Source organism: Falco punctatus (assembly GCF_963210335.1).
Source record: "Falco punctatus genome assembly, chromosome: 1".
NCBI classification, from domain to species: domain Eukaryota; kingdom Metazoa; phylum Chordata; class Aves; order Falconiformes; family Falconidae; genus Falco; species Falco punctatus.
This window is the reverse complement of record NC_137580.1, coordinates 89,396,266-89,424,232: the sequence shown is the minus strand read 5'-3', so window position 1 is coordinate 89,424,232 and position 27,967 is coordinate 89,396,266. Positions and strand designations below refer to the sequence as shown.

General features: G+C 43.4%; 1 protein-coding gene across 8 annotated transcripts; it reads right to left on the bottom strand.

Moving 5' to 3' along the window:
- Positions 1 to 74: 74 nt before the first annotated feature.
- On the bottom strand, positions 75 to 27,920 carry PISD (phosphatidylserine decarboxylase). Of its 8 annotated transcripts, XM_080392349.1 has the most exons (9): positions 14,260 to 14,397; positions 10,275 to 10,497; positions 10,081 to 10,197; positions 7,734 to 7,899; positions 5,458 to 5,694; positions 5,198 to 5,336; positions 4,236 to 4,382; positions 3,138 to 3,298; positions 75 to 2,822 (listed from the first exon to the last, which is right to left on the bottom strand). In XM_080392349.1, exons 2-9 carry the CDS (start codon positions 10,322 to 10,324, stop codon positions 2,598 to 2,600), a joined length of 1,242 nt encoding a protein of 413 aa, XP_080248475.1. In that variant the 5' UTR covers positions 10,325 to 10,497; positions 14,260 to 14,397; the 3' UTR covers positions 75 to 2,597. The 8 variants fall into 8 exon arrangements, with proteins under 8 accessions (XP_080248475.1, XP_080248478.1, XP_080248472.1 ...); XM_080392352.1 differs by lacking the exons at positions 7,734 to 7,899; positions 10,081 to 10,197; positions 10,275 to 10,497; positions 14,260 to 14,397 and adding exons at positions 18,902 to 19,077; positions 24,182 to 24,276; positions 27,784 to 27,920; XM_080392346.1 differs by having other exon boundaries at positions 10,081 to 10,497.
- Between the last annotated feature and the right edge of the window lie 47 nt (positions 27,921 to 27,967).

The following is a 27,967-nucleotide window of genomic DNA, read 5'->3' as shown; positions in this document are numbered from 1 at the left end:
CCAAGTAGGAGCCTACTGTTCCTCACACTGTGCTCACAATACCTAGTTCAGCTTACCCTGACACTTCAGAAAGATAAGCAACACTGATAAGACTCTTTATTTCAAAATGTTTGCAATTAAATGAGTTCATGTCAGTAAGTCATACACGTTGACATACAAAAATACCGTGCTACTGATACAGTTGAATTAAATGGATTCTCCATGCAGGAGAAATTCACAGCATTATCAGTACCCACTAGGAACTTTGCTTTCACTTCCAGGGCGCGTTGCTGACAACTGCGTAACAAGTAATATTTGTTAATTAGCTAGCTCTGCACAGTATTAAGACCATCACAAAAAAAGCCACTTGCACGCTGAATCCTCCCCTCCTCAGATTTCTAGTAAAGCAAACATCAGGTAACCTGTCCTCTGTTACTACACTAACAGGAATCTTCAGATACTGTGGATGATGATGCTGAGTAGGAAGAAACTAAAGCTTAAATTGCTTTGGCTGTCTCTGGATGCCATCGGTGCCCAGTGGCAAAGGGGGAAAAGATCCAGTTGTCTGTTCTCTCATCCACTGGAACAAATTTGCTTTCTACTGTTAAAGTGCCATTGAAGGCCAGTCACAGCTTTATCCTCTTGGGCTTGACGTTTACCTTAGTCTTTTCTCACTTTCAGTGGTTTAAAAAAAGTGCACATTTCTATAACGTGTAGATGGTAATATACTGCTGCAGGAGGAACCTTGCTAATGCCAAGAAGTGTAACAAGATAGGTGGCTGAGAGCCACTTCAAGCTTTCGAACTCCCCCCTGTGTAAAGTGAGGAAACATTGACTCTCAGAGCCAAATGAATTTTCTCCTGCTTGTCACCCAAACAGCCACCATCATCTGTGTCATGGCTGGGCTACATCACTTTTGAGGCAGTTTATCATCCCTTCTTTCCTGATGACAAGCTAAGCATACAGGACTTGGCAAACCAGACATTTGTACAACAAAATTATATTCTATTTTCTGCAGTGCATACAAAGAAAAGTTTTTTCTTTAGGAAATCGGAGCTGGTCAAAGCCTACCATCTCCTTGAAGCAGCAGAAACGTAGCTCAAGCAAGGAAGTAATATGTGAAATCTTTCAAAGAGCAGAAAGGCAGGTTTCATAAACTCTGGACAGCGAAGTCAGTTCTAAATGTTTGAGTACCTGGACTTGAAAAAGTTTATTCTCTAAAAACAATTGATACATTGCCTTAAAACTCAATTCCTCTTCTTCACTTTGGCACCAGTTTCTATCAGTGCCATATAGTGCCACATTCAACAGATCCAAGGTGTTAAGATTTTTAACTCTTCTTGACATGAAGTTACAAAGAGGCTCTAAAGTTTTACTGTAGGATGAAGCTTCAGCATAGAGCTTTCAGCCCCTGGTAAGTATGAGGGCAGAAGTCAGGGCTGTCGTGCTGTTTATATATTTTGAATAAGATGAAATTGTTGCCAATCCATTATAGGAGGGTCAGGTTGGCACCTGGGAGGCAACCTGGGATTGCTTGAAAGATCCATAATATTTTTTATACACAGTCAATGCACAGGGCATTTCCCTCCATGCAATAAAAAAGGATCCTGAAGTATCTGAAACTGTTCTGCAAGTAGAAGAATTAATTCTTCAAGAACATAGTGACAAAACAACATTGAAGATACATAGCAGAAAGCAAAAAAACTATTTTGGCTGCCATCCCATTGCATCCCAGAAGAAAACCAGCCCCTATGTCTTCTAACCCCTTAATTCAAGAGGTGAAGTAACTGTCTCTCATACAAACAAAATCTTTAAGGCCAGAATAGCAAAATGAAACCATGGGTTAGGAATAGGAGACACAGCTTTGCCTTTTTTTTTTTTTTCTTTAAAAGAAAATCCCACGATAACCAGTTTCATCATATGGAATGTAGACACAGTGTTGTCAAGTTTAAAATACAGTGCAGTCCATTTTTAAAGGGATAATGTCAGGTAAAAATTTAAATTGTCTAACAGTAGAAAACCTGGATGAGTAATTTATTGTATGAATGCTGTCTGTTGTACATTTTGCTTAGTTGGGGCTGTGAAGCTATACTAGCCCATTTAAATGGCAATCTATGCATTCACACGCTGCCTTTATACAAGAACTTCCGCTCAAGTGTTGTAGAACAAAATAAATATGGGAACACATTCTTTACTCAAGGTCTGACTCAGCCTGTCCCTGTCCCTTTAAATTCAGCTAATCTCCACCTCCACCCTTCCCCATTGCACCTGCACAGCCTAGGAAGGCTTAAAAGGGACTTAAGAGGCCTTAACAACATAATTATCCTGTGGCACATTGAGGGGAGAACATGAAAGACTACAGGCACAGGGTGGGACAGAAACCTCTGTCCACTGTCACCATCTTTACAAGGCAGCTGTCCCTGATACGTCTATGGTCATTCAGGTCTCTTTCTGCATTCAGCAGCATGTAAATGTAGACCCAGTACTCTCCAGTTTAACACAGCAGTGACATCTGTGTTCCTCACCCAGGTCCTGCTGAGTGATACATATGTCAGTGAAACACTCAGTGGTGTGCTACGCATTCCTTCCTATAGAAAACCTTCTTGCTGAGAGAGTTTCTATAGAGAGCCCAGCGCTTCTCCAAAGCGGATCTTCTGTCCGGCTTTGAGGTGGAATTTGAAGTCCTTGGGTGCCTCGAAGATCAGTACGATGGTGGAGCCTAAGTTAAATTCCCCTAAATGTTCCCCCTTCCTCATGGGGATCCCCTCCTTGTTGTTGTTGGTTATGAAGCTGAAGTCATTGTAGGAACCTTTAGAGTAACATGGACTGTTGGTATGCAAATCCTGTACGGAGAAGAGAGAAACTGTTACTTGAGGATTTCAATTTCTATATTCCTTAGCACAGCTGTGGACTGTGGAGATCCAGGCATTTTCAATGCAGGAGGCTTGCTTACAATTCCGAAGTACAATAGGAATATTAAAAAAAATAGTCTATACTGGCACTGGCTTCCTTATTTAAATCAGTCTTAGAACATTAGTATTGCAAAACATCTTAATTTCAGGGTAAGAATATTTTTTAAATTTTTTGTACTTTTATTTTATTATACTGTACCAATCACCCATCAAAACCAGAAAGCTGCCTACTGCTGTCTTGCTTACCTGGTCAAAGTAGATGCGGATAGAGCCCACATTTGTGGCACCCACGGCTGTTAAAGAGAAAAAGCCGTACTTCCAGTCACCTGTAAGGACAACCCGTTCGTTGTGGCAGAACAGTTCCTTGATCCAGCGGGCAACTCCAGGATTCACAGACATCAGAGAGCCTACAATAGTGAGAAAATGGTTCTGTTAAGTTGTCTGGTTTGTAGCAGTATTGTAATGCTATCTGAATGCTATTTTCAATGTAACTGTAACCGATCAAGTAAAGTCTGTCACTGGTTTGTAGCAAGAGAGGCAAATGCTAGGCACAGCGAATGGAAGGCAAGGCGGCAGTGAAAACAAAAGGGTCCTAGGAAGATGTAATCTTCAGTCTCCTGTCCAGAATGATCCACACTCCTGGGCAGGGTTCATACTACTTTTCATTTTTCTTAGCAGAATCACAGGAAAGCCAGTGACCCTGCTCATTCTTTAAGGCTTGAATGCAGTCTGGAACACCATCTCCAGTTCTCTCTGCTCGAGCACAAAGGGTTTCAGTTTTCATACCTGAAAATGGTTATTTTCAGGCTGACTGGTACCCCCACTGCCTCCCTCGGCTTTCACTTATTCCCATCTACAGCTTCACCTTGACTGCATTTCCAGACAGTTAAAGCCTGCTCTTAAAGGAGGGAGCAAGATCTGGGGGGGGGGGGGGGGGGGGGGAAGTCCCTTTCAAAATGTCTGCCATAGCTGAAGCCTGTTCTAGCAGCAGTCATACCTACACCTCTACCACCAAACTGAGGTGGTGCCAGGGACTCATTCCCACACTACAAAATGACCAGAGGGTGTTTGGGAACAAGTCAGGTCAGCATGCGTCAACAGTTACTTCAAAGAACTAAAAAAAGCTTGAATACAATATTACTGTTTTCACCACTTCTATGGGATTTGTTCTGGTAAACTATACTACTATAAAATTCATTACCATTTGTGACAAATCACTTTTCTACTGTTACCTATCATGTGATGGTACAACTGCCCCAGCGGTGTACCTCGTTCAGCTGCAGCCCATACCTGTGCTGTCTGCCATAGCTGCTCTGCATCCATTTTCTAGGAACGGAAACATACCTGGGAAGTGACGCCGGTGTGCCACTCTCCAGTCTGTGGGTGAGTGGAAGCAGTGATAATCCCCTGGTGCAAGGTAGATTACACAGTGATACAGCTCATTCCCCTCCTTTGTGACTAGTTGTTGCTGAAAAGAGTTACCAGCTGGGGCTGCAAAGAAACCATGGAAAGAAAGGGGTTAAAGAAATACTTCTCGCAGTCATCTACCACAGCTGAGCAGTCTACAGGAGAACCAGTGGTGACAGCAGAGGACTAAATGCAGTCCACATATATTGTTGAGACAAAAAAAGATACGCTTTGTCCAAGGATCCACTATTTCAAAGCGTTCTTTTCCCTTTGCAGCAGAATTAAATCCTGTATTGTTTTAATAATTTTAGAAATTCCTTCATTTTGGAATTTGCCCTTCCCTAAACAGAACAGGAACTGAAACCCAGTGAAACAGAATTAAAACTACCCTTTTAAGAACAGACTTTTCTCAAAGCTACCCTTTTAAGAACAGAATTTGTGAAGACTCCCTGGTTTTATAAAGGGCATCAGTTGCATTTGTGCTCATGCTGCAAATAATGCTACTGTTTGCAGAGCCGTAACAGCACAAGTCATTACAAGTTTAGCGCTTGAGCATAAATCATGTTATAGAGTAGCTTATACAATTTTTGCTAAACAGGTGCTTGGGTACACTTCAGTCTGACAGCAGGAATGCTACTGTCTCATTGTGGTGGCAGATCTTGGGAGTTAATTGTAGGACCCAAGTGATTAAATTCAGATAATTGGAACGAGCCAGGCAAGACACTATAAAGCTGCTGTTGAGAGACACATGTTTATCCCCAAATAAAACCAAACAAAAATCAGACCTGCTTTTGTTCCTGACAATCTCAGAAAGGGTGAGGGGGAGAAAAGCAGCGATTGCTTTTCTCATGATCTCTGAGAACACTGAAAGGGCAGAGCAGAAGAAACGCAGCACTCACCCTGGCTAAAATGCAGTTGCTCTGTGGAGATGCGAGGTCCCAGGAAAGATTCCAGAGAATAAGTAACCCCTTTTACTTGCTCTACTTCACAGGTTTTTACCTGTCCAAAATTAAGGATCTTTCCATCAGAGGGACTAATCTACAGGGAAGAGAAAAAAATTAAACACATTAGTAATTCATTATACCTCATAAAGCAGACACGTTCCTTTGGGGGGTGGGAGGAAGCTGGTAGTGTAAAGTCTTCGTTTCCTTTTACTCACCACACTGTGCACACAGCAGACTGGCCGCGCTTGTGGCTTCAGCTTCCTGCGGAAGAATTCGCTGAGGTTTCTATAGTGATGCAGATCTTCAACAGCTGCCTCCTTCATATTCACTCCAAATGTCCAGATGTACAGGCTGTAAACGGGCTTGCGGAGCCATGTAGGCAGCTCCACCTGGTTCAGGCGACCCCAGGCTCGCGAGAGCAGTCGAGTTGGTACCGATTTGTACAGAGCAACCTAAAGAAAGATGAATTGCACCATGTCATTCAGTTCTTCCCACTGACAGCTTTCTCTTACTTCTCCCCATAAAACATAAAGGCTCAAACCATACCCTGCTAACCACTCCTTGAATCCAGCGGGCTACACTACACACAAAGTAACCTTTATGGTGGCAAAAAACACTGTGCTTCATCCTCACTCCCTCCGTTCTGATGGGCGCAGACGAGGGACAGGATGAAACCTACTATAACCTTACACTGAAGCCAGAATCTCCACTCCCCTGCAGGCTGAAGCTCCGCATTTGTTACTGGAAACTGCTCAATATGAGGCTTACAAAAATAAAGACACAGTAGAACACTCATCAGGAGGGTTAAACATTACCAATATATTCATTTTTGTAAATAACCAAATGAAAATTGACTGAAAAATGATTTCTCAGTGTTCGATGATGTGCTTCTCAGAGGCATCTACTGGTGGGGGTGGTTTTCCACATCCCCGTACTGTACTGCTCTAATGATACTGGTACGATCAAAGAAACATATCCATCCATATGTTTACATATGGATGCAGCTACACCAGTATAAACTTGGGCCAGCCTTACCCTTTCTCTCACAGCAATGGGAGTTGCTAATTGCAAGAGTATATAGTGCCTTTATTTCTGTAGAAATATACCTTTGGACTTACACCAAAGCCTAAGTTTTAGTAGCAAGAAAAACAAATGATACAATGTTGGTAAGAGGTACATGCTGCTGATGTAACTGGACAGATGACGGTGTCTTCCTGTTGGTCATTCCAGCAAGTAACTCTTCTGGGGTTTGCGGTGCTTCGCAGCAGCCAAAAAGCTCGCATGACCATCGTGTAATCCAGGCGTGGGGGGGTGTGGACCAAGGGAACTGAAACCAGTTTTGCTAAAGAAGCAGTGATCTGCTGAATCTGGTACCATTTGTTTGAACAGTACAGCTCAGCTACATTTAACTCCCGACTGAGTCGTCATTTATTCTCAGTATTAAATCATATCCTCAAAACTAAGTGTTGCAAAACACAGCCATAAACACAAACAGAAGCACATAGTGGCTGAGAGCCTGCCCGTTGTATCAAATATGACAAATGAAAATTTCACTCACAAATCACTGTCGGGTGTCACATACGGTGGTATTTCAGAAAGAAAACACCAACCTAATCTTACTTCACATAAAAACTTCTAAATGGGCACTACCTTAGGTTACAGAAGCTGAAGAACTGAAGAAAAACCATTTTGCCATTTGATGTGCTATATTAACATACAGTGTTTATTTCTAAAATAAATTTCTAAAATAAAAGTTTCCCAAACGCTGAGAATATGCAGATACAACTGTAAAATCACAAAAATTGTCAAGTGCTATTTCCTAGTAGCCTCTTCTCTCAAAAGAGCCTGGTTTTCAAGTTGATGGGATCAAACCGAACAGCTGTTCAGTGAAATAGTCTTCAGAAGGACAATTTTGTTGCAGTTTTCAATCAAAATATGTGTGTGCTTGTTGCATTCTGAAATTGCATGATTTGTGGGGAGAATAACCATGTGCAAGGCATCCTACACCCTGCTCTCAACAGCATCTGAGCAGAGATTTGCATATCGTTTGGACAGGCTGGATTACAAATGCTCAAAGAACTTGAGGAACAAGCCCTCTCTGTGCGAAAATGACAGAAAGCACGAGACTATTTCAATGTGGCCAGGAAAGGGAACCTGAGAAGAGGTTTGGTCTGCCTTATCCTAGCTCGAATACTTCGAGGTGACTGAATTAATTCAAAAGTTTCTGTTGATTTTCCTGGGTAGATCTCTGACTGCTAGAGGACAAAGAAATTCTCTGCTACTGAAAAAAATCACTTGTCTGAAGCAATTAGTCAACACAACTATGCACAGTAAAAACTAAAGGGGAACATGAATTGCATCTCTCTGCTTTCGTGCCAGTGCTCATCCGCCTGTCCGACGTTAAGGATCTCTCCACCCAGCTGCTGCCAGCTCCCTTCACGATAAAACTGCTAACAGACACGAAGCGCAAGAGACACCTGCTCACACTTACCCTGCTCACAGGCCTCCATCCCACTCTGGTCAAGGGTTTAAGAGCACCAAAAGGCAGAAGATAATAGAGAACAGTCAGAGGCCAAGAACGGAGTTTCAGAGCAGGCCTAGACATACAGCTTAGCTGGCCCAACCTTCGCCTCAGGGCCAGCTGGGGAAATTGCAACCTGAAAGATTACATACACAATATAAGAGGGTCAGCCATCTCAGCTTCAGAACCACCAGCTTCTGGTAGCTGGGGATGATTTATTCCTGCTAATCTTTACTTAAACATTGATTCTCCAAGTCTTTACTCCTTTATTTTGAGCAGTTCTTCCCCTTCCCAAAATAAAGAGCAGTTTATGTTCAAAAAAAGGAAGAAAATCCTCTGCCCAAAAAATGGCGTTCACTCTCACCGGTCACATTTTATGAATGATACCCTCAAAAATTAAAGGCACGATCACTTGCAGGTGAAATTTGAAAACAAAGCCACAGCTGGCTCATCCAGCTAACAACGTAACACAATAGTTTACAGTGGAAATAACAAATCTCAGTAGAGCACATCCCCAGAAAACATGTCTTGCGACTGCTCCAGCTGCTGGACAGTCAAAGTGGACAGCAAACAGTATTCCCTAAGCTAGGAATGTGTGATGCTGGGATTTTAATTAGAACTCTATGGAGGGACAACTTTAAGGCAACAACAGATACTCTGAAAGAAATCCCTGAAACCTAATAAACTGAGGTCGCTCAGAGGGCTCACATGTTGAAGGCATTTTGACTAGATTGTGCCTCCAGTTGTATTTTGTACCACAAAAGATGCTGGAGTGAAATTTACACAGACCCGTGGGTCACTCACAAACTGAGAAACAAGCACTTGCTTGAGACGCAGCAGGAACGGCACTCTGGAGTTAATGAATACAATTTACAAGTAAAACCTTAAAACCTTCACGGGGTGTGCTGGTTCTGAACAGAGAACACGTGGACAAAGCCGATACTGCTAATGCTGCAAGATAACCTAGTCTCTGCAGCCCAATAACCAACTCCTTTGCCTCATAGCCAACCACACCTATGATTTTTTTCTCATGTAGATGTCCTGACTGAGAGGAAACTCACTTTGCACGTATGGCTGTGGAGGAGTTCAACTTGTAAATCTCAGAGGGAAAAGCTGCTCAGCTTATTAGCAGAGGACACCATGGGCCTCAGTTCAGACCCTTGCAGGAAGTCTGGATGACAGACCCTTTCAGGTCCCTATTTATCCTTTGCCTTCTACGCATGAAGAAACCATTGGCATTTCCACAGAAGTCTGCCTACCTGAGGGCAAAACATTCAAATCTTCCAGGCACCGACTTAAATCCTGGCTAAGAGATTGTTCTCCACACACAGCTGAAGGAAGGCAGTGTGCCTGCGACCGGGATACAGCTGTGCGTGCACACAAACTGGAAGTGGTACGCTCTGGCTCTGAACAGCTCGCTCTTGCTGGATTATATGATATGAACTATGAAAAACTGCTTATGTCTTTCCAAGATGGAAAGAAGCCTGGAAGTTACAAGGAAATTTTCCTGCCAATATGTTCTTTTCAAAACTTGGAACAATTAAAATACCATGCAGGCAGGTACAACTCTCACCAATCTGGGATGCAAGATGGTGCTTTTGGCTCAGCAATTTTTTCTGCAGTGAACACAACTACTTTTCCCCCAAGAATTAGTAAGTAAAAAACAGAGGATGATCTTGCATCACAGTGCAAGGGGAAACTAAAAACAACAAAAAGAAAACCACCCTGAGAAGATGAAGTGCTGCCTCAGCAGAGGTAAAGCTGGCTTTCTGCTCGGCAAGGCGGCAGGGGGGGACTGACTCAACATGGCAATAGGAAGGGACAGTTAACATTCTTCCTCCCATCCTCACCACCCACCAGCCTGCAGTCTGCTCGCGGGCTGGTGGGCCGGGAGCCAGGTTGCCAGCGCTGAGAGCGGAGGTCCCGCTCCCCCTCCCGCTGCTCTCCCCCCCCCTTCACTGCAGTCGCCCATGGACCAATCCCTGCAGAGCTGCATCCTGGCAGCTCACTCCGCTCCGGAGCCCTCGGGCTTCTCACTGCCTTGGCCTGGTTTCAGAGCGGTCCTTCACTAATTTTTCCATTCTCCTAGCGATGGAGAGTAGAAAGCAAAGGAATGAAAGGCTCCTCATTCCCCTTGTCATATAACAGCATGCCCTTCTCTACCAATTCAACGCGTAAGAAGCTTTATAGTAATTAGGCCAAACAAAAGCTTTTGCAGACGGCTGTCGCTCCTTCTGCCCAGAAACCCTCCCATCCTCCCTCCCTCATTTCTCCCTTCAGTCACCATCCCTGCAACGCAGAAAATACTGAACAGTACCTGAAACGAGTTCTCCTATTTGGTGTACCACCAGCAGAGCCAGCTGGGCCTGGCCTCTCCGGCTGTGGGTGCTGGTCCCCGGCACAGCTGCTGCTGCCGCCGTTCCCTGAACGCAGCCTCCGGACATGAATTTTAACTTTGTGGAGGTTGTAGCAAGAGGGTGGAGGGTTAGATAAAGCTTTATAGCATCTCACCATTTCCCTGTGTGCAGATCTGGTCCCTGCAGGGTGTTTGACTGACACATCGTCAGGGTGACGGTTGGTTGCAAGGCTCAGTCTTTTTTCCTCTACCTCTCTTTCCTTTGCTTGCTCCGGCACAGGAGAGAGGACACGGCGTCACAGTTCCTAATTCCCCCGCTGGTTTGTCTCTGGATTCCCCCTCTGTTTCCCACTTGAATCTCTGCTACGAGGGTTGCAGCTATTGCAAACAAACAGGCATTGTGTCATATTTCAACATCCCACTACAAAGCCGACTCTGCACAAGGTAAAAACGAGCTGTCCGTATAAGCAGTCCTTGCTTCTTGCTAGCCAGGGTGGCCATTGAACCCCAACTCTCCAAAAAACACCCTGCAGTCTCAGGCTGCTGGGCAGCGAGACACTACAGTCAGCTGAACAGCCAGCTGGCCTTGCACAGCTAACCCCAGAGCTAGGCTGAGTCCGAGGCTGGGAGGAGGAGTGGGGCGGAGAAGAGGAGGAGATAACTCCCAGCTTCAAATCTGCAGTGCAGCAGCTGCCTCTTAAAGAGTTCTGGACTGCCGGGGAACCAAAAAAACCTTTCCTACTCTTAATATCCAGCTTGGAAAGAAGAAAACAGAAAGGAAAGGAACGTCTTTCTATTTTACAGCCCTAGTCAGACACAAACATCCATTTCATTAAGTCTCTTTCCATCTCAAAGAGACTCACACAGGGAGCAGGTACAGGACATTCTTCTACAAATACCCAGATCCTTAATGAAACAAGCCAGGTTTAGGGCCAGCTTGAGAACTGGGTATAAAAGAAGAGTTAACGAGTCTTATTATGTGGCTCTCAGTTCTGTCACAGCTTTTATGTCCAGTAGAAAGAACTAAAATATAAAACATGAGGAAAGGAAGCTGTTTTGGTTTGGTTTTGTTTTTTAAAACCAAAAGGCTGCATGCAGTACGTCTACCTGAGCATTTTGAATATACATAGCAAGACATTTCCCTCTTCAACCCTGCAGAGCACATCTCAAGAGATGTTCTGCATCTCATGTGACTGGATCTGGACTGTTAAGGGAGCTTGAAACCAAATCCCTGGTTCAGGAAGTGGAACTAAATTTTAACAATTGCATATTGGGGGAAAAAAACCCCCAACATTCAAAGAAGGTAAACTTAAGATCAACTGAAAGCACTCAACACATACTGCTTCATCCTTGAGCCCTGTGCCAACTTTTTTTGTTTTCCTATTTAAAATACCATTCAGTCTTTCTCTGGCTAGCACAAGGAACTCCTACACAACAAAAATGAAGCCATCTGTAGAGTAAAATGATGAAAGCAGTTACCCAAAATCCCATCAAAAATCAAAGAAAAGCGATGAGGCACACAGGGGAGCTACTTCTCTTGATTTGCCAGCAACATTAGAAATTACCACCATTAAATACTAAATTTCAAATAGAAACATGCTAAATTGCCAACAAAATTTCAAAAGGCACTTCATCAGTCCAAGATGAAAATCATTTTCACACTGAACACGTGTCTTCACAAAACTGTGGAGAGAAAGAGAGAGTTTGGCACTGGTGAAGCCAGGCAGAAGTAGGCAGAGCACCCCAACCCGCAGCCTGCCCTTTGTTCAGGCAGCCTGCAGCACCCAGCTGTACCCAGCTCCCGCAGGCCAGGCTGGCACCCTGCTCCCTGCTCTGATCTCCTCCTCTGAAGACCTTCACCTATGCATGACTTTGCGGAAAGACAACAGAGCAAACAGAAGTCTTATCTACCTTTTCTTCAGTACTCTTCCCTTAAGGATAAGGAAGGTAAACCCACAAGCTCTCTCAGCAGAAATTCTATCTTATCCCCCAATACATTTTCAAGACATTATTATATTCTAGATTGAACAAGCCTGATTCTATGAAAGCATGGAACAGGTTAAATAGCTTACCTGCTCCCTAAAAACAAATGGACATTGAAATGTTCTACAGCCCAGTGCAGTGGGTACTACCACCCTTCAGTTCAAAACAAAGTATGTCATTCAAGAGAGAGCTTCCTCTCCAGGGAGACAGAAATACTGGTGTTAAGGTTTTTTTCTCCACTTCTTAAAAAAAAAAAAAAACTGAGTTCAGATGAGTAAGAAAGACTATGTTTCTCTGAAGTTCAGTTCTACTGACCTCATTACATTCACACCAAGATGCAAATACCCAAGTCCGGTGTAAAATGCTGACATATATGGCAAGTTGCCATCCCCGCTGCGGCTGCCCCAGAAACAATGTGCTGTTCCTACAGTGTAAGAAGGCTGAAATGAAAAATCCACCCTGACTTTACCTACTTTCCACAGGCAAACAGAGGAACTCGCATAATGGCATCACAATAGCTGGACTTTTTGGGACAGGCAGTGCCACAGAGCCTACGATACTGTCTTAGACAAGAATCTTATGATTGTTGGTTTGTAGAAGGTTGGACATCAGTACCAAACTCCCTGACCTGTCTGAATGCACCCAGAATCCATGTGAGGTAAGTAAAAGCAGTTACCAGCAGGTATAAATCCCTAGAGAATTATTGTCTAATAGAGAACTGCTAATCTGCCAGCTATGCAACAACACTCTGCACTGTCAGCTCAAATAAGCACAAAATCCAGTGGCCCCGTTTAATTACTTGTTATTACTACCTCAAGCCCTTCCCTCAAGTTTTAAAAAACAACACAGCAAGGCTTTTGCAGGAAAGGCTAATAGGCAACTGAACTTCAAACCTGCAGCCTCACTTTTAAGTCGTAAGCATGAATCATTAGGCTTGGAATGTGCTCGTTGAAGTGCTCAAAGCCCTCTGGTCATACTTTCTACATCTGGTAACAGGGCTACTGTTTGAAAAATGCACCGTATCCATCCAAACGATCCTGTGTTCTATTTAAGTGCCAGCAAAAATAAGGTCTTGCAATCGAGGGAGAGGTACTCTGTGACCGTTTATTAAAGGTCCCATTCCTTTCCCAGCAGTATCTGTTTAATTCCAGTCACGTTCCCACCCATCCTTCTCCGGAGCCAGCCCAGCTAGGGAAATGCTGGATGCTCCACGCCCACTCAGGAGCTCCCGAACTCAAAGAGCCCCCCAGAACTGCTCTCTTGCTGCGGGGAATCCCGAGCGCAGAGCCAGCCTCTGCCAAGGCCATAGCACTGTGGAGCAGCACGGTCACCTCCAGCTCGGGCACACAGGACCTGGCCAGCTGTGCCACCTTCCCCAGCTGTACTGCTGCTGGCTAAGGAAACATACCGTGCTCTGCTTGATCTACCCATCACTTCTAAAATTCTTTACTTTTCATATAAAGAAGGCTTTCTATATAAACATTTTGATTGTTTTCCGCTAGTTTTATACTGCTATTTTAGTTGCATTCTATAAGGGGGGGGGGGGGGGGGGAGTATTTTAAGCTAGCCATGAAAAGTCGGGTGGGTTTTTTTAAACTTCAACCAGAATTCTGGGCCAAAAGCCTGTTACATACTCTCAAAGATCTCTTCTGTGAAGCAAGGAAGGAAAGTTTTATTTACTTTTGCAAAGGGACGTGAAAATTTATGACACCTAATCCACACTGTATTAATATTTTGTAGTAACATATGCCACTTCATGTTTAAAACCCTGGTATTTTAGCTTCAGAGATGTACAAAGCAAACCGTCTGTCCCGTGTAGGTTCTCCCACGGCAGCCTGAAGCCGCGTTGCATCTCCCCAGCAAAGCGGGACCCGGCGGCGGCAGAGGCTGCCGGGGGAGGTACCGCCGGGATCCGCGGTGCCGGAACGCTAAATCCGCTACGAGATTGCTCATCAGAGCGCAGAGACTTCACAACAGCTCTCCCGCAACTTCCAGCAAGCCAGAGCCCAGCGATTAACTAAGGACCCCCGGCCCCCGCCGCGCCCCCGCCCTAGCGAAGCCGTTCGCGGCGCCTGAACATAGCCCGGGCAGCGCCCCCCGCCCTGCCCCGAGCCCTCCCTCCCCCCGGCGGGGCAGGGGGCGGCGGCCCCCACCTACCTCTCGCCGCTACCGGCCGCTCCCCGCCGCTGGCCGCGCCGCTGCCGCCCGCTCCGCGCCTTAAGGAAGCGGCGTGGGGCAGGCGGCCCTCCTCCGCCCGCCGCCCGGCCAGTGGCGCCGCAGCTGGGCCTGCCCGCGGCGCCCCGGCCCCCTCCGGAGGAGGGGCCAGGGCAGGAGGGAGCGAGGAGGAAAAGGGAACAACGAGGAGTAAGAGCGAGCGGCGGAGCCGGCACACGGCGACATCGCTGCGTAGCCCGGCCGCGCCCCGGGGCGGGAGAAGGGGTCTGCCCCGGCGGGCAGCCGGCGCTCCCGGGGAACAGGGAGGCCCCTGCCTCACCCTTAGCCTCCAAGGCCAAGCCAGCGGGGCGAGAGATCGTGCTGGGGAACAAGGCTCGAGTCCAGCAGCAGCGCGTTGCCCTGCGCCCCATGGCCCTGCCCGAACACAGGCTGACACGCGAGTCCAGCCAAAGTGGCGAGGAAGCACGCCGCAGTCTCCCAAAGCGCCCCTGAGACGCTCCCAATCAATTGCTCCCTAATCCCAGAGAGATGCTCCGCAAATTGTGTGCGACAGAACAGACTTGCATAGTCAAAAAGCCACCTCACTGGTCAGATTCTACACAGTTCAGTCTTCCAGGACAGCTGAGAAAAACCTTTACGCCATCACGCCCCTCACACATTTTGATGATGTTGAAATCTCACCGCTTTAAACATTTTCTGAACACCACACGCATTGGACCGCTCTACGAGAATTTTTTTTGTAATTGCATGTTTGCTCAAATAAAACTCCAAACATCAGAACACAGAAGCAAGAATTACGAATAAGAGATCAACCAACTGGTGACTACGTTTCACTCTTCTAAAACTGGATTAAAAAAATAATCAGAGTTTTTTCCATTATTAGCTCTTTCCTGAACTTGATACACACCTCTTACCATAATACTAAATGTCTGTCTCCTCTGGGCCAAGAAAACCACCTTCCGTTTGTACTGCCAAAATAGCATGCAGTATCCTTTGTTACATAAATACGAGCAGTTTTTAATATCAATAGGAAAGCCTGTGTTGTTTATCTCTGAGAATCAAGATCCTAAACCTATACTCAAGCACTTCCCCACTGAATTAAGCTGTTTTTAGAAACTGGCCCATGACAATAAATTGAGCTTTGAACAGGACAGAATTGCGTATTCATCTCATCTGTACTATCAGATGTCACTACAGCTCACTTCCCTTAAAGGTTCACTGTGTTCTTCCTGGTGCACATCACTCCAACAAACACTGCTTTTCACTTACACAAAACAGAACAAACTATGGAAGCCAAGGACAGCTACAAAAAGTTCCTCTCTTTAGAGGAAAACTCTTGTTCATCTGGTCACGCTTCATCCAAACTCACCCTTTGGCCAAGGTTTCCCTTAGCAATTCCTCCATACTCTATGACTGCCCCAGTGCCCAAGGTGAGAAGAGGTGAAATACCTCTAGTCAGCATATGAAAGGCATGGTATGCATGCAGATCCCCGCTGGGAAAGGTTCTGTGACAGCAAGGATTTGAAACTGTAAGCTTCCATCCCTCTGATAAATATCTACCTGTCTCCCTCCAAGCCCTCTGCTTTACCTCATCTAATTAAATGAAAGCTGATCCTCACTGGTATTCACAGTAGGAGACACACTAAGGCATTAATCAGCTCAAGCTATTAGCTACATAATGTCTCTTAAGAAAATCTAGGAAGAAAAGGTCTCTGCTAAACAAAAAATAGTTTCATCTTTTGCTGTGGAAAGGCTTAAGGGACACTTGACTTAAATCAGATTGATTCCCCTGCCCCCCTTCTTTTATGAAGCTTGAGCAAAGCAAAACCATATTCTTTCATTCAATCAAAAACTATGCACACTTCCACGACGCTACTGACATGCACCTCTGCAACAGGGAGGTTGTCCCTGTGTAACATGCTGATGATCACCTATTTCTGTCTTCTGCTCAGAAGCAGGGGATCTGCCTTACACACAGAGCTGCCAGGTAGAAGATAGTGCATGTTCACACATGAACATGATGTTGGTACTGTGGAATCAGAACTTCACAGCAGCAGGCTCAGCAGCGAGGGCATGTGCAGCAGTTCCTTGTTCTGTGTTACTCTTTCAAAGCCCGTTCAATCACACTTCGTCTATTTTTGCCCATGCAAAGGCTTATTCCACTCTAAAAATGACACTGCTCTTTCCCAGACTTTTAAGTGTGCTTCCAAGGATGTAATAACCACAATAATGGAAAATGATAGGTCAGCAAAAAAAGACACTCCACTTTCCAAGGAACAATGCAGCTCTTATTTTTCTTGAATCCTTCACTGTTTGGAATATTTCTTGCAATGTCTGAACAGTTTCTCTTTTTCCTCATAATTGTCAAGTTCCCTTTCCCTCCCTAGTCTCCTACTAGTATCTGCTGCATTTGGAGCCCTGCTTATCAGGTTGAAATGTTTTGTGATTCCCCACTGCAAAAACCAAATCCTTTCAAGCAGTTTCATCAAAAGCAATACTCATAGCTTCCCCAAATAACCATCAAACAAACCAGCATATCAGTATAATAAAAGAAAGCAAATTTAATAAGGAAATTGCCAATTTCATACCAAAAAGTATGAACAATAAAGAAAAGAACATTTGTTTTCAAGTATCAAAACTGAATTGACATTGCTTTTAAAAATAAATACTCCATGAGCACTTACCAGTTCTTTTTTTAATCAGAACATAAAACCTGTTTGAAATAAGCCTCAGCAGGAAAAGAACATACAAAAGACAGATTTAACGGACAAATTCCTCCGGAGCTATCATGGTCTAAACTGTTAGCATCTGGGTTGCCTGGATCATATCTGATTTGGGTCACAAGTGAAAATGAATTTAAAAATTCCAGCCTAGTCCCCCACAGGCATGTGGCCAAACCACTCACAAACCGGCAGTGTGCTCAGGAATGCAAAGAAATGGGGATGCTAAAGGTCAATACTGAAGCATCTCCTACACATTGCTACAATCCTAGAATTTTTAACTCCTTGCCTTCAGAAATGGCACTGAAGCAGGTACTCACCCGGCCGTCTGGAACCACATATACTTCAAAGTGTCTAACAGAGTTGTACAATATCCCTAATATTTCAAAGGAGATACAGCAGTTATAGGAAGTTATAAAGTATTTCTTACTTCAGTGCTGCCATGGGTATTTGACCTATGAATGTCATATACACACTGCAATTCCACAATGATTTCTAAACTCCTTGGAATCCAGAAAGAAAAGGCAAAAACCCCTCAGGATTAGCCATTACAGACCTATGTGTTAACCTGTGAGAAGAAGGTCTTGCTCTGTATTCACAAATAAAACAGCCAGATGTTTATTAACTAGCTATTAATACTGTCTCAGCTTCCTTGTAAAGCGTGTAAGGCATGAAGGCATAGAGGAAGTAAATGAAATGCCCGGAGTAGCTCAGATTGAGCAGCCTGTGAGAAGATAAACCCTACAACTACTGCGCAAGCTGTACCCACAGCTAGAACTGCGAGGACAAAAAAGCCTCAGCGCTGATTTTTTTTTTTTCATTTTACAATACGTAATTTTAGTCCTGCCTATTTTGATTTCTGTATTTAATTCTGTAAATTGCGTAATGTGCTTAATTTGCTACCTTGCAATGCAAGGGGGGGAAAATGAGAAAATGCATTGTACTACAGAGAACCACAGCTCCATCAGTTACTGCAGATGCATGCTGTATGCTCTCTCAGGACTGCAAGTGGACAGCAGGTTGAAGAGGAGTCTGCATCATGCCTTGGCAGTGATGAAGGCCAACAGCATGGAGGAGCAGAAGCCAAGGGAAGGTCATTCCCTGTTACTCTGTGCATGTCAAACCACATCTGGAATACTGTGTCCAGTTTTCTTAGAACCAGGAAAGATCTTGATAGACTTGAGCACGTCCAGTGAAGGGCCAGCAGCCTGGTCAAAGGGTTGCAGCACATGGCCTATGAGGATGGGCTAAGGAGAAGACTTTGGAGGGACCTAACAACAGCCTTCCAACATCCAAGAAGAGGTTACAGGAAGATGAAACCAGGCTCTTTATTGAGGGAGATGGAGAGACAAAAGCCATAAATTGAAACAGGGAAGGTTCCAACTGGATGTAAGGAAAATATTTTTTACTCTAAGGACAATTAAGCATTGGAACAGGCTTCCCAGAGACACTGTGGAATCTCTGTCCTTGGGATTTTTTAAGACCCAAGTGGACAAAGCCCTGAGTAACCCAATCTAAATTCAGCATTGGCTCTGCTTTAAGCAGGAGGGTGGACTACATGACTTCCACCTGAATGACTCAATGACTTCCAAACATCTTTTTATTCAAAATATATAATACAACCACTTGATTAACTATCCCTTCTAACTTTGATTTGCAAATATTTAAAATAATAAACTGTCAGCTAAACTAAAAGATGGAGGAGACACCAACAGTTCCTAATGTGCCATTACATTGACTTTGGTCAAAATTATAATTACTTAAATTACTAAGAAACTTCAGTTCCATGATTTGTCAAAAATGCATTGCCGGAAGAGGACAAATTAAACATTTCCTTGTTGGAATGAAAGCCGAGAGACTTTTCATCAAAGGTGGCAGAAGCAAAGTTGCCCCACGTTTCTTACCTCCCACTCACTTGCAAGCTTCACAGGCACCTCTATGCCCCTCTTCTCCAGCTGTTCCAACTTGTAATCCTCATATTTTCTGTATCCTGCATATCCCCCACCTGTAGCTACCAGAACATGGAAGGGGCGCAGGCGGAAGACTTGCCCTACTGGAGCAGTATGAAGCTTCTTCCTGTCTGTAACAGAAAAAGAAAACAACACCAGACTTCAGGAAAAAGAACAACTACACGAAGTAAAGAAGCAGTGAGGGATGTCAGCTTAGGTGGTGAAAATGTGATCAGAAATCTACAACAAAGAAGGTATGTACAGAATCTGCTAAGCACTCCAGTTATTGCAGTTCACCAAGTCACTGGAACTCAGCTGACGAACACTCGTTCACCTGTGTTGTTAATCTCATCCCCGTCCCTCCCACCCTACATCCTTCCAACATTCTTACCCCCAAAAATACATGAAATGAGCTGCCTGAAAGCACTATTGTACTTTCCAACTAAGAGATCTTTCATGTTGTTACTGTACAGAATAACCAGTTGCTGGGGAACAATCTGTAGTACTGTGAAGCTTCATGCTTCTGTCATTAAAGCTCTCATTATAGTTGGGGAATCCCCAAATTGTACAGCTAACTGGAAGAGGGAAGGAAACGACAATTTGCTTTAGTGTATGTTTGGTAAATGGGACAATAAGCACATTTCCGCTGTAATACAGGTCATCACATAAAAAAAAAAGAAATCTAATATTATGGCTGTTTCTCACTGAGGATTACCAAGCTCCTCCTGCATAACAAGCCTTACATGTTGTCTGTGAGATACACACACACTGCATTGTCACTAAGCAACACGACAGTCGCACAGGGCAATCACAGCAGCGGGAAGCATTTCCCTTGCAAAATCTTCAGAGAAAACAAATATGTTCAGGCTTAATGGGCTAAGTCAGTATTAGACTGTGCTTCTTCCATCCGTATTACAGTCTGAAGGTTCTTGGCAATGAGTGTAAGTCACTGCTGGACAGAGAAAATGCCCAAAGGAACTAGTTCTTGGACACTGATTGGTGTAATTTCCACAACAATCAGTAACGCAAAAGAGCCAGAATCAAAATGGATGGACTTGATCTTGTTCCATGAATGTCCAGCTTAAGGTTTGACTGTGAAAGCATGCATTAACAACTAAAAGAATTCAGTAAACACCAAATCTATTTCTAGGCAAGCATAGAGACAAAGCGTAATAGCTTATCAATCTGGGAAGCTTTAGTTCTAGAGTTGATTAGAAGCATTCAGCTGTTCTTCATCCATGATGCTGTAAAAAGATGCCCAATAAAAGTAATTCTTGCTCATACTTTGTTTTACCAAAACAGTATTTTTGTTCATTTATTTCCTACATACGTGATTTAAAACATTGTTTGAATTATATGTCCTGAAATATATAGTAATATGAAAACAGCTTTATTCTGACTGAAAAAAATATGTATCTTATTTTCTGCAGGGACACCACCACCACCCCCGCCCCCCCCAAACCGAACAAACAAGGCAGCAACTACCAGTACAGTTAAGATTCCAGAAAATATTCTGCCCTAAAGAACAACGCTCAATAAAGGACAGGGGTCATTTAGAGCAGTTCAGTGTTTATAAAGACAGACTTATATCTGTTTTGCATTTACAAAGACACTACAACCTTTCAACTTTACATCACTAGTTCAACAGAAATGTCCGTACACAGACCAATGACAACTCTTTAGCCCTAAAGCCTTTAACTCCCTTTCCACCACACCTTTGGTTCTAAGTTAGCAAAGCTGCTCAGCTACTTCACCAGAGCTTAGCAAATTCCCAAACCAAAACCCCTCAGCCTGAACACCTCTTTCTGGTTTGCGTCCAGGAAGAGGATGTTTCCTCTTGAAGAGCCTCTATTGATTACACTGATGTGCTAGAGACAAAACTAGTTGATGTTCCACTAGCTGCAGCAAACACAATTTAATTTGTTGCTAAATGATTTGAAGAGCTGACTTTTCCCCATCTCCAGCATTAATGAAACAGCACTTCTATAACTGGCATCCTAAAACATGATCGTTGGCAAAGGCATCTAACACACCATTGTTAAGCTGCTTTTGTCCTCATAAACTGAAATCCCACACCTTTCAGACATGAATGAAATTCACACAAATTTACAAATTCCAAGACAAAAGGATTAGTTCCTGATTCCGGCAACAAAACCATGTTCAGGCAGTTGGTGCTGTTTAGATTTCAGCTGAACATCATCTTCTCAAGTGATACTAACACTACTGCAGCTCTCTGGCAAGCAGCATGAGAATGTGAGGAAAGTTCATGTCTTGGCACATGAGCCACTACAAACAAGCCCAGGACACGAGGAAAAAGGTGTAGGACTTTGAACATACTTGTATTTTCAGATGCTTCCAACGCCAAATCTGAGCTCCTTACAGATAAGGCTAACCTGGTTTGGATTTCTCTTAAACATAGAGTACATTCAGCAAACAAGAAAAAAAAAGAAAGCAACATTTTCCTTCTCTGGAACAGAGGAAAAAGATTAATTCCCTCAAACATTAAAAAATTCAGGATGAGTAAGCAAACTACATAACTGAAGGCATGCTCTAATCTATGCAATCAGATGTAATGATATAAATGTTGCTTTGTTACTCTGACCAAATTAAGAATTTCTTCTAGAAAAAGATACAAACTTAGAGGGAGGCTGTTACAAGGGGCTGAGATAAAACTAAAGAAGATTTATCTTTTCTTCCTAATGACATAATTTGCAAGTCATCTAGATTTAAATCCAAATCAGAATCTAAAATATCAATGGATTAGAAAACAGCTGGCTAAAAAGTTGATTTGCTCAAAGCTAACTTCAAACAACCTTTTCTTCCATGTGATCAACAATTTTGCATTATGCAACTCATCTTCCCAGATTTTTTCTGTAATGACTAACTTTGATTTCTAGACAACTGAACTCTTGTTTCTATTAATCTGTGTAAGCATATTTTTCAATAATGAAATATGCAAATATGACATACCAGCCAAAGGACTTGGACAGGAAAGTTAACCCAAAGAAATGGATTCAATAGCAAATGGAATTAATACGTCAGCTAGCAAGGAAACAAAAATTGAAGACTATATGCAGTTGTTATACTAATATATGATTCAGACTTTTCAAGGTGAATAGCTGATGAGTTGCACTACAAATGGTAATACATTTGAATATTTTCAACAAATTCTCACCTGGTTTATGCTATTACTTTCTCATTATCCACTCTATATTAAGCTTGATGTTGCCCTTCTCAGTCAGCCACTTCACATCTAACACTGGTTTACTGGCTTTCATGTCGATAATGGATATAATTTTAGTTGTCAGGTTCATTATTCATAACTATGCCATTACAAAGATGTCTCAATCAACATCCACACAGATTCTTTCATGTCACCTTCATGACACTGTCCAGCAAAAGAAAGATACAAGCATGCCTGACCTGCTACATGGCTGTGCTTTCCTCTACACTGCTGAGCAACAGACAGATTAAGAAATGTAGCAGGACATTAAGCTGATTTAAAAAAGTCAAATTTCAAACTGAGGAAAAAGGATACAACGTAGGTGTGGGAAGCACTTGAACTAGTGGCTCAGCAAGTTCATTAAAGTGGGCTTTTTTTAATATAAAACCACATTCCTAACATGCATCTCTCTGCTAAGTTGTATCGGTCTTTTAAAAAGTAGTTTTTCAGCTGTAGACTCCTCAGAAAACTAAGTACCATGCTGAAGTTAATGAAGGAAAATAAACCTATGGTTAATGGGTTTTAATTTACTATGCAGAGATCATCTTCACTAGGAAAAATTCAGATGTTTTGAAAAGTTTAAAAGCTACATGTAAAGAAATTCCATTATATATGCTCTTCCTCAGAGTCCTCCTTCCTCTAGCACCTGTTATTAGTATCACAATCTATCTGACTAAATTTGCTTTACAAAATATCCTACTTTCTTCAGTTGTTGAGAGTAGGGAGTACCAGGAAACATTTCACATACAGCTGACCTGGTGAAGCCAAGAAGTGACACTGTTGTTACAGGACGAGCTTCTAGTTTACAGGATGTTGTTAAGTTGTACAAAAATGCTCGCAGGGGAAAAATCTGATTCATTAGTGTGCTGAGATGAAAGCGATATGAGAAAGGTGCATTTGTATTGTATTTACGTACAACAAGGCATGTATGAGGGGCACAGAGCTGCTATTAATGTTTGAACACATTAATTAAATAGCAAACTTGTCAAAAAACGTATATTGCCAAGGAAACAGGTCCCAATATAAATTTCCTGTAGAAAAAAAAAAATAGAAATGCAGCAGCCATTCACTTTATTATCCCAGCTCTTCTTTTGCTGGCTCTGTTACACAGGTTTCTTCAGAAGTGATAATCCCAGTGAAAAAGGATGATTGCCAAAGTATCAAAGGAGGTTAAAAAAAGACAAATACTCTCAAAGTGGGTACATTAAAAGAGACCATTAGGGCAGCAGATATCACAATGACAGAGCAAGCCGGTTATCTAATAAACAGACAGGTATAATGCAGTGTTAGAGTGAACAAAAAGGATGAGAGAGAGAAAATACCCCAGCTGATAAACAGTTGCATGGCCCCTGTGGAGGTATTCCTGATTTGGGGGGCTGACATTCCTCCAGATGGGATCAGCTCTGCCTTTCCAGTTTTAGCCAATACCACTCTGGATACTATAGCATCTAAACATCTGTCCAGATTTGCATCTCTGCAGGGTTCCTCATACCTGTTGAGAAACAGATGGCAATTCTAAAAGGACAGAGAAGCAGCTTTCAACCACGGCTAGGGAAGCTATTTGTCCAAAATGCTCCTTTTGTTAAATGAAGTGATTTCTGGCTTTTTTAAATTTTTATTGCTACAACATTTGCTATCCAAGTTTTCCAAAATAGCTGAGAAACAATGTGTAACACCTCATAAGGAAATATGAAATAGGTAATGAATGAAATATTACCTTATGAAATAGGTAATGAATGAAACGAGTAACACCTCATAAGGAAATATGAAATATTACCTTATGAAATAGGTAAATACACTTCTTTTACTATATGGAAAACATAACACTAAATGAGTAAAGCACAATTTGCACGCTTGCGTCTATGGAAATGCCATGAATTGAATAGGTCTCTGATCCTGGACTCCCACTTCTGCTTTAATCTCAAGAACTTCAAATTCACCAATATGTGACCATAATTTGTCTGAGTAATACTGAACTGAAAAACACTAGGTAAATACAAGCCTTCACTTACCACTGAAAAATGTTCTGGAAGGTGGCCGCTTCCACAGGAGTCCAGTTCTAACACACAAGTTCTCACGTATAAGGAAGTTACAATTAGTCAGCAAACTGAAAATACAATGAACAAGAAGCAGTTGCTTAAGTACAGATGTTTAATAATGCAAATGTAAGCAGTTCAATGTAGTGATAATCTTACGTTCAGAAGCTGAATAACATACAGGGAAAACTCTCCTTTAAGTATCATAAAATTTCCACTGAGCCTATTCTCTTCTGGCCTATTTCTTCCCTAAATAACAAAAAACCTGACAATCCAACTACTCCTGTAGATATTGAACGCTGTATCTATTTCATCTTTTTCTTAACAAATGTTGACATATGTTCCTCTTGAGCTTAATTCTATTATAACAGTGATACTCTTCGGAGTATTGTGTGCTGATCTTGGCAATAGCCCTTCTCAGGCAACTAATTATGTTGTCATTATGTACCGTATCTTTGCCTGTTTGGAGTTCTAAAATGTTTGTGACTGTGAATACAACCTGAGCCTTTTTTAAAAAAACAAGCTAAAATAATCTAATATACTCTTGCTTTGTGCACTGCCTTGGCCTACGTGTTTAGTAATCTATTTGTCACTTTTTTTTTTATATAGGGATTCTAGAACTGATGAGAGTTAGTACTCTCTAAATCTACTTCCAGTTTAACACAGACCAATTTATGCAACAACATACAAACAACTCCTTTAAGTTAAGTACCTTACTTGTATATTGCTGGGGAAACAAGATTAAAACAAGATTGCTCTACTTACAAGGAAACTACATAGCATAAGTGTTATCTTCTGTGACAACGTGGCTAACACGTATTTACTTCCATCCAAAGGTAGTATTTATAATGGGCAAAGTTGAATTCAACCATGTCGATCAAAACAAACTCTGCCTGCAAATATAGTGGTAAATTTTGTAATGATGGTTTAGCGCCTGGGATTATTCCATCCAGGCAGCTACACAAGTCTGTCATTTAAGAACCTCCTACAACAGCAACTATCTTAAGAGACATTTACAAACTGGGTTCATGTATCTCCTTCCTCACCATGCTGGTGAGGAGGAGGAGTACACAGAAAAGTTACAGATTCTGTGAAGAAGTAATGTCATTCATTAGACCAAATAGCATAGCTGGAAAAGTAAAAAGGCTGCCAGGCACAGAGTATCTCCTTCAGAATTTGTCTTATCACTCTGTACGTTGGTGAACAGTAATGCAAGTAAGTGGTTCTGCCACTCTAAAAACACTTAAAGTAGACTTGTAACTGGCCAACACAGGGGAAAGGCTCAACCAGGATTCTTCATGTTTAATATATAATATTTAATTTCATGTTTCTAATAAACCTGAAAAGGATCCATCCAATTGTACAAGAACTATTCCTGTCTAAAGTCTATAAACAAGCAGGATTAGACAAGTACTAAAGATTACAGAGCAACACACACAGCTGTTAGATAGAATCACAGGCCCAAGCCAGGACAGGAGAGGAGCAGCATTCTCACACCCGACAGTCTCAGTCCCTTGGGAAAAACCAGGTCTGGCAGGTCTTTGTGCAACCCACTCATTGCCGGGGTGCAAATACCACAGCTTGATGTCTTCATTTGGCCCTCTGACCTTTCATCTGCTCTTGATCAGATACACGCTGAGTACAGAAGTACCTCATTAGCTTACAAGCTATTGCATCATTCAGGATGATTCAATGCAAGGAAGTGATTATTAAGAGTTTAAGAATTACTTTCAGGTGCCTACTGAGTTACATATAGACAGCATCTCTATTTAGAAGAGTCTACAAACAGATTTCTTGTCTAGAAATCACATTATGATACTAGTAACTTGCTAACAATGTTTTAATGTTAGTCAAGGACAAATGGCTACAGTTTTCACTTACCCCCATAATATGGTGTCAGTAATATTTCATTCTGCCCTTCAGATTTAAGGTCTCTATCAAAACTACTGTATTAACCCAAATGTGACAAGAAGGTCCCTCCCCAAAACACAAATTCCTGTAACCAGGTGCTAAACATACCACACTGCTGCATCACTTCCCAGGATATTATTTCCTCAGCAAGTCAGAAAAACCTTCCCACTCTGCTGCAGAACCTGTATGTTTTGCATAGCAACATGATGTAATTTTGTCATGAACAATGAGGTCAGCTGATCCACTTGGGTCATACACCAGACCTACACTAATTTGTGGTATTACAAGGCCTGCTTTACAACATAGTAAAACACCTGGAATTAAAGCAGTACTTGCCCATTAGTAAGCTGAGAGCCTGCAGGTTACTTCTAAGGGATTCAAAAATCTAAGAACTAACCCAGTTAGCACTATAGTTAAATTTACCAGAAAAGTTTTAGAACACTAAAAAGTTGGCGAAAACTGCCAAAAACTTAGCTACAGCCTAAAGCACCAGTATTATGTCTTGAATCATAATAATCTAAAAAAAAATAACGCAAAGGCAGAACTGAAGTAGCTGGTTTGGCTTCACAGGAGCATCCAGGAGCTGTCCATGTTGCTAAGGTAGGGCAGGGCATACTGGGACTTGGTACTTCAGCAGATGCATCATCACAGGGGAAGTACGCAACAATTAATTGTAGACCCTAAGCTCCTACCAAAATTGGTTTTTGATGTCCAACATGGGAAAACCAGCCTAGTCCTTACTCTGAAACCTGGTAAAGACAACAAGACTAAATAGTTTACCATCAGCCTCATCTTCCCTGCTCCTGACAATCCGGCCTTGCTGGGTACAAGCATGTAGGAGCGTGCTGTCCTCCAGCCTCTACCACCCAGCTGGATGCTGCTGGAGCAGGAGCTGACGGCATCCCGTGTTAACTTACTTACTTCAGCTGTTGCGGGATCAGGGACAGCAAAGGAGGGACAACACTTTGTTGATGGGCACCGAAGCCAGCGGTAATACACGCTCTGCACACAAGGTGCTTTCAACAGGTTTTAAGAGAGAAGTCAGGGGACCACGTGTTCTCCTTCAGAACACAGCATTATCTCCCAGAAACAGGATTCTTAACACTGTTCCCTTGCTATGAAAAACACAAGCTTTAGGCGAGTGCCTCCTGCCAGGCTCTGCCAAGGCGCTTCTCCTCACAGCTGCTCCTCACCGGGATTATGTAACCGGAGGCAGCAGCTGCCCCCCTCTACCAACTCCTACTAAACACTTACACACTGGCAACCTCACACTGCGCAATGAGTTAAAATTATACGAGGCCACACGCTTCTCTTTCTTTAAAAATGTAAAACCTTCATCTTTCTTTTCAGCTTGGAGAACGAGGCCAAGACTCCTCGCACATGCCCAGAGGCCAGGGCCGAGGCACCACGAACAGCCGCGTTTTCACCCCGGCAGGGCAGCTCCCGCGGCCGAGGCAGCCGGAGAGAAGGGGCGGCTGCAGCCCCCGGCCCGGGGGAGGCCGGGCCTCCGCCCAGCTCCTCCTCACGCCCCCCGCCCCCGGGCTGCCGGCTGTCAGGCAGCGGCTGCCGCTCGCCCGCAGCTCTGCCAGGGCCGCAGAACCCCAGCGCCAGCCCCAGCCCCTTCGCCGCCGGGCAGCGCAGTGCCGTCCCGGCTGCCGTGCCCCTACCTGCTCCGCCACAGCGCGGCCACAGTCCCCCTCGTTACGGCCGCCGCCATCTTCCCCCGTCGCCGCCGCCGCCGCCGCGTCCTCTGCGGCGTCCCGCGCGTGAGGGCGGGGCCGAGGCGGGGGCGGGAACGGGGCCGGGCGGGAGGCGGTGTGAGGTGCTGTGAGGGAGCGGGGGTGATGTGAG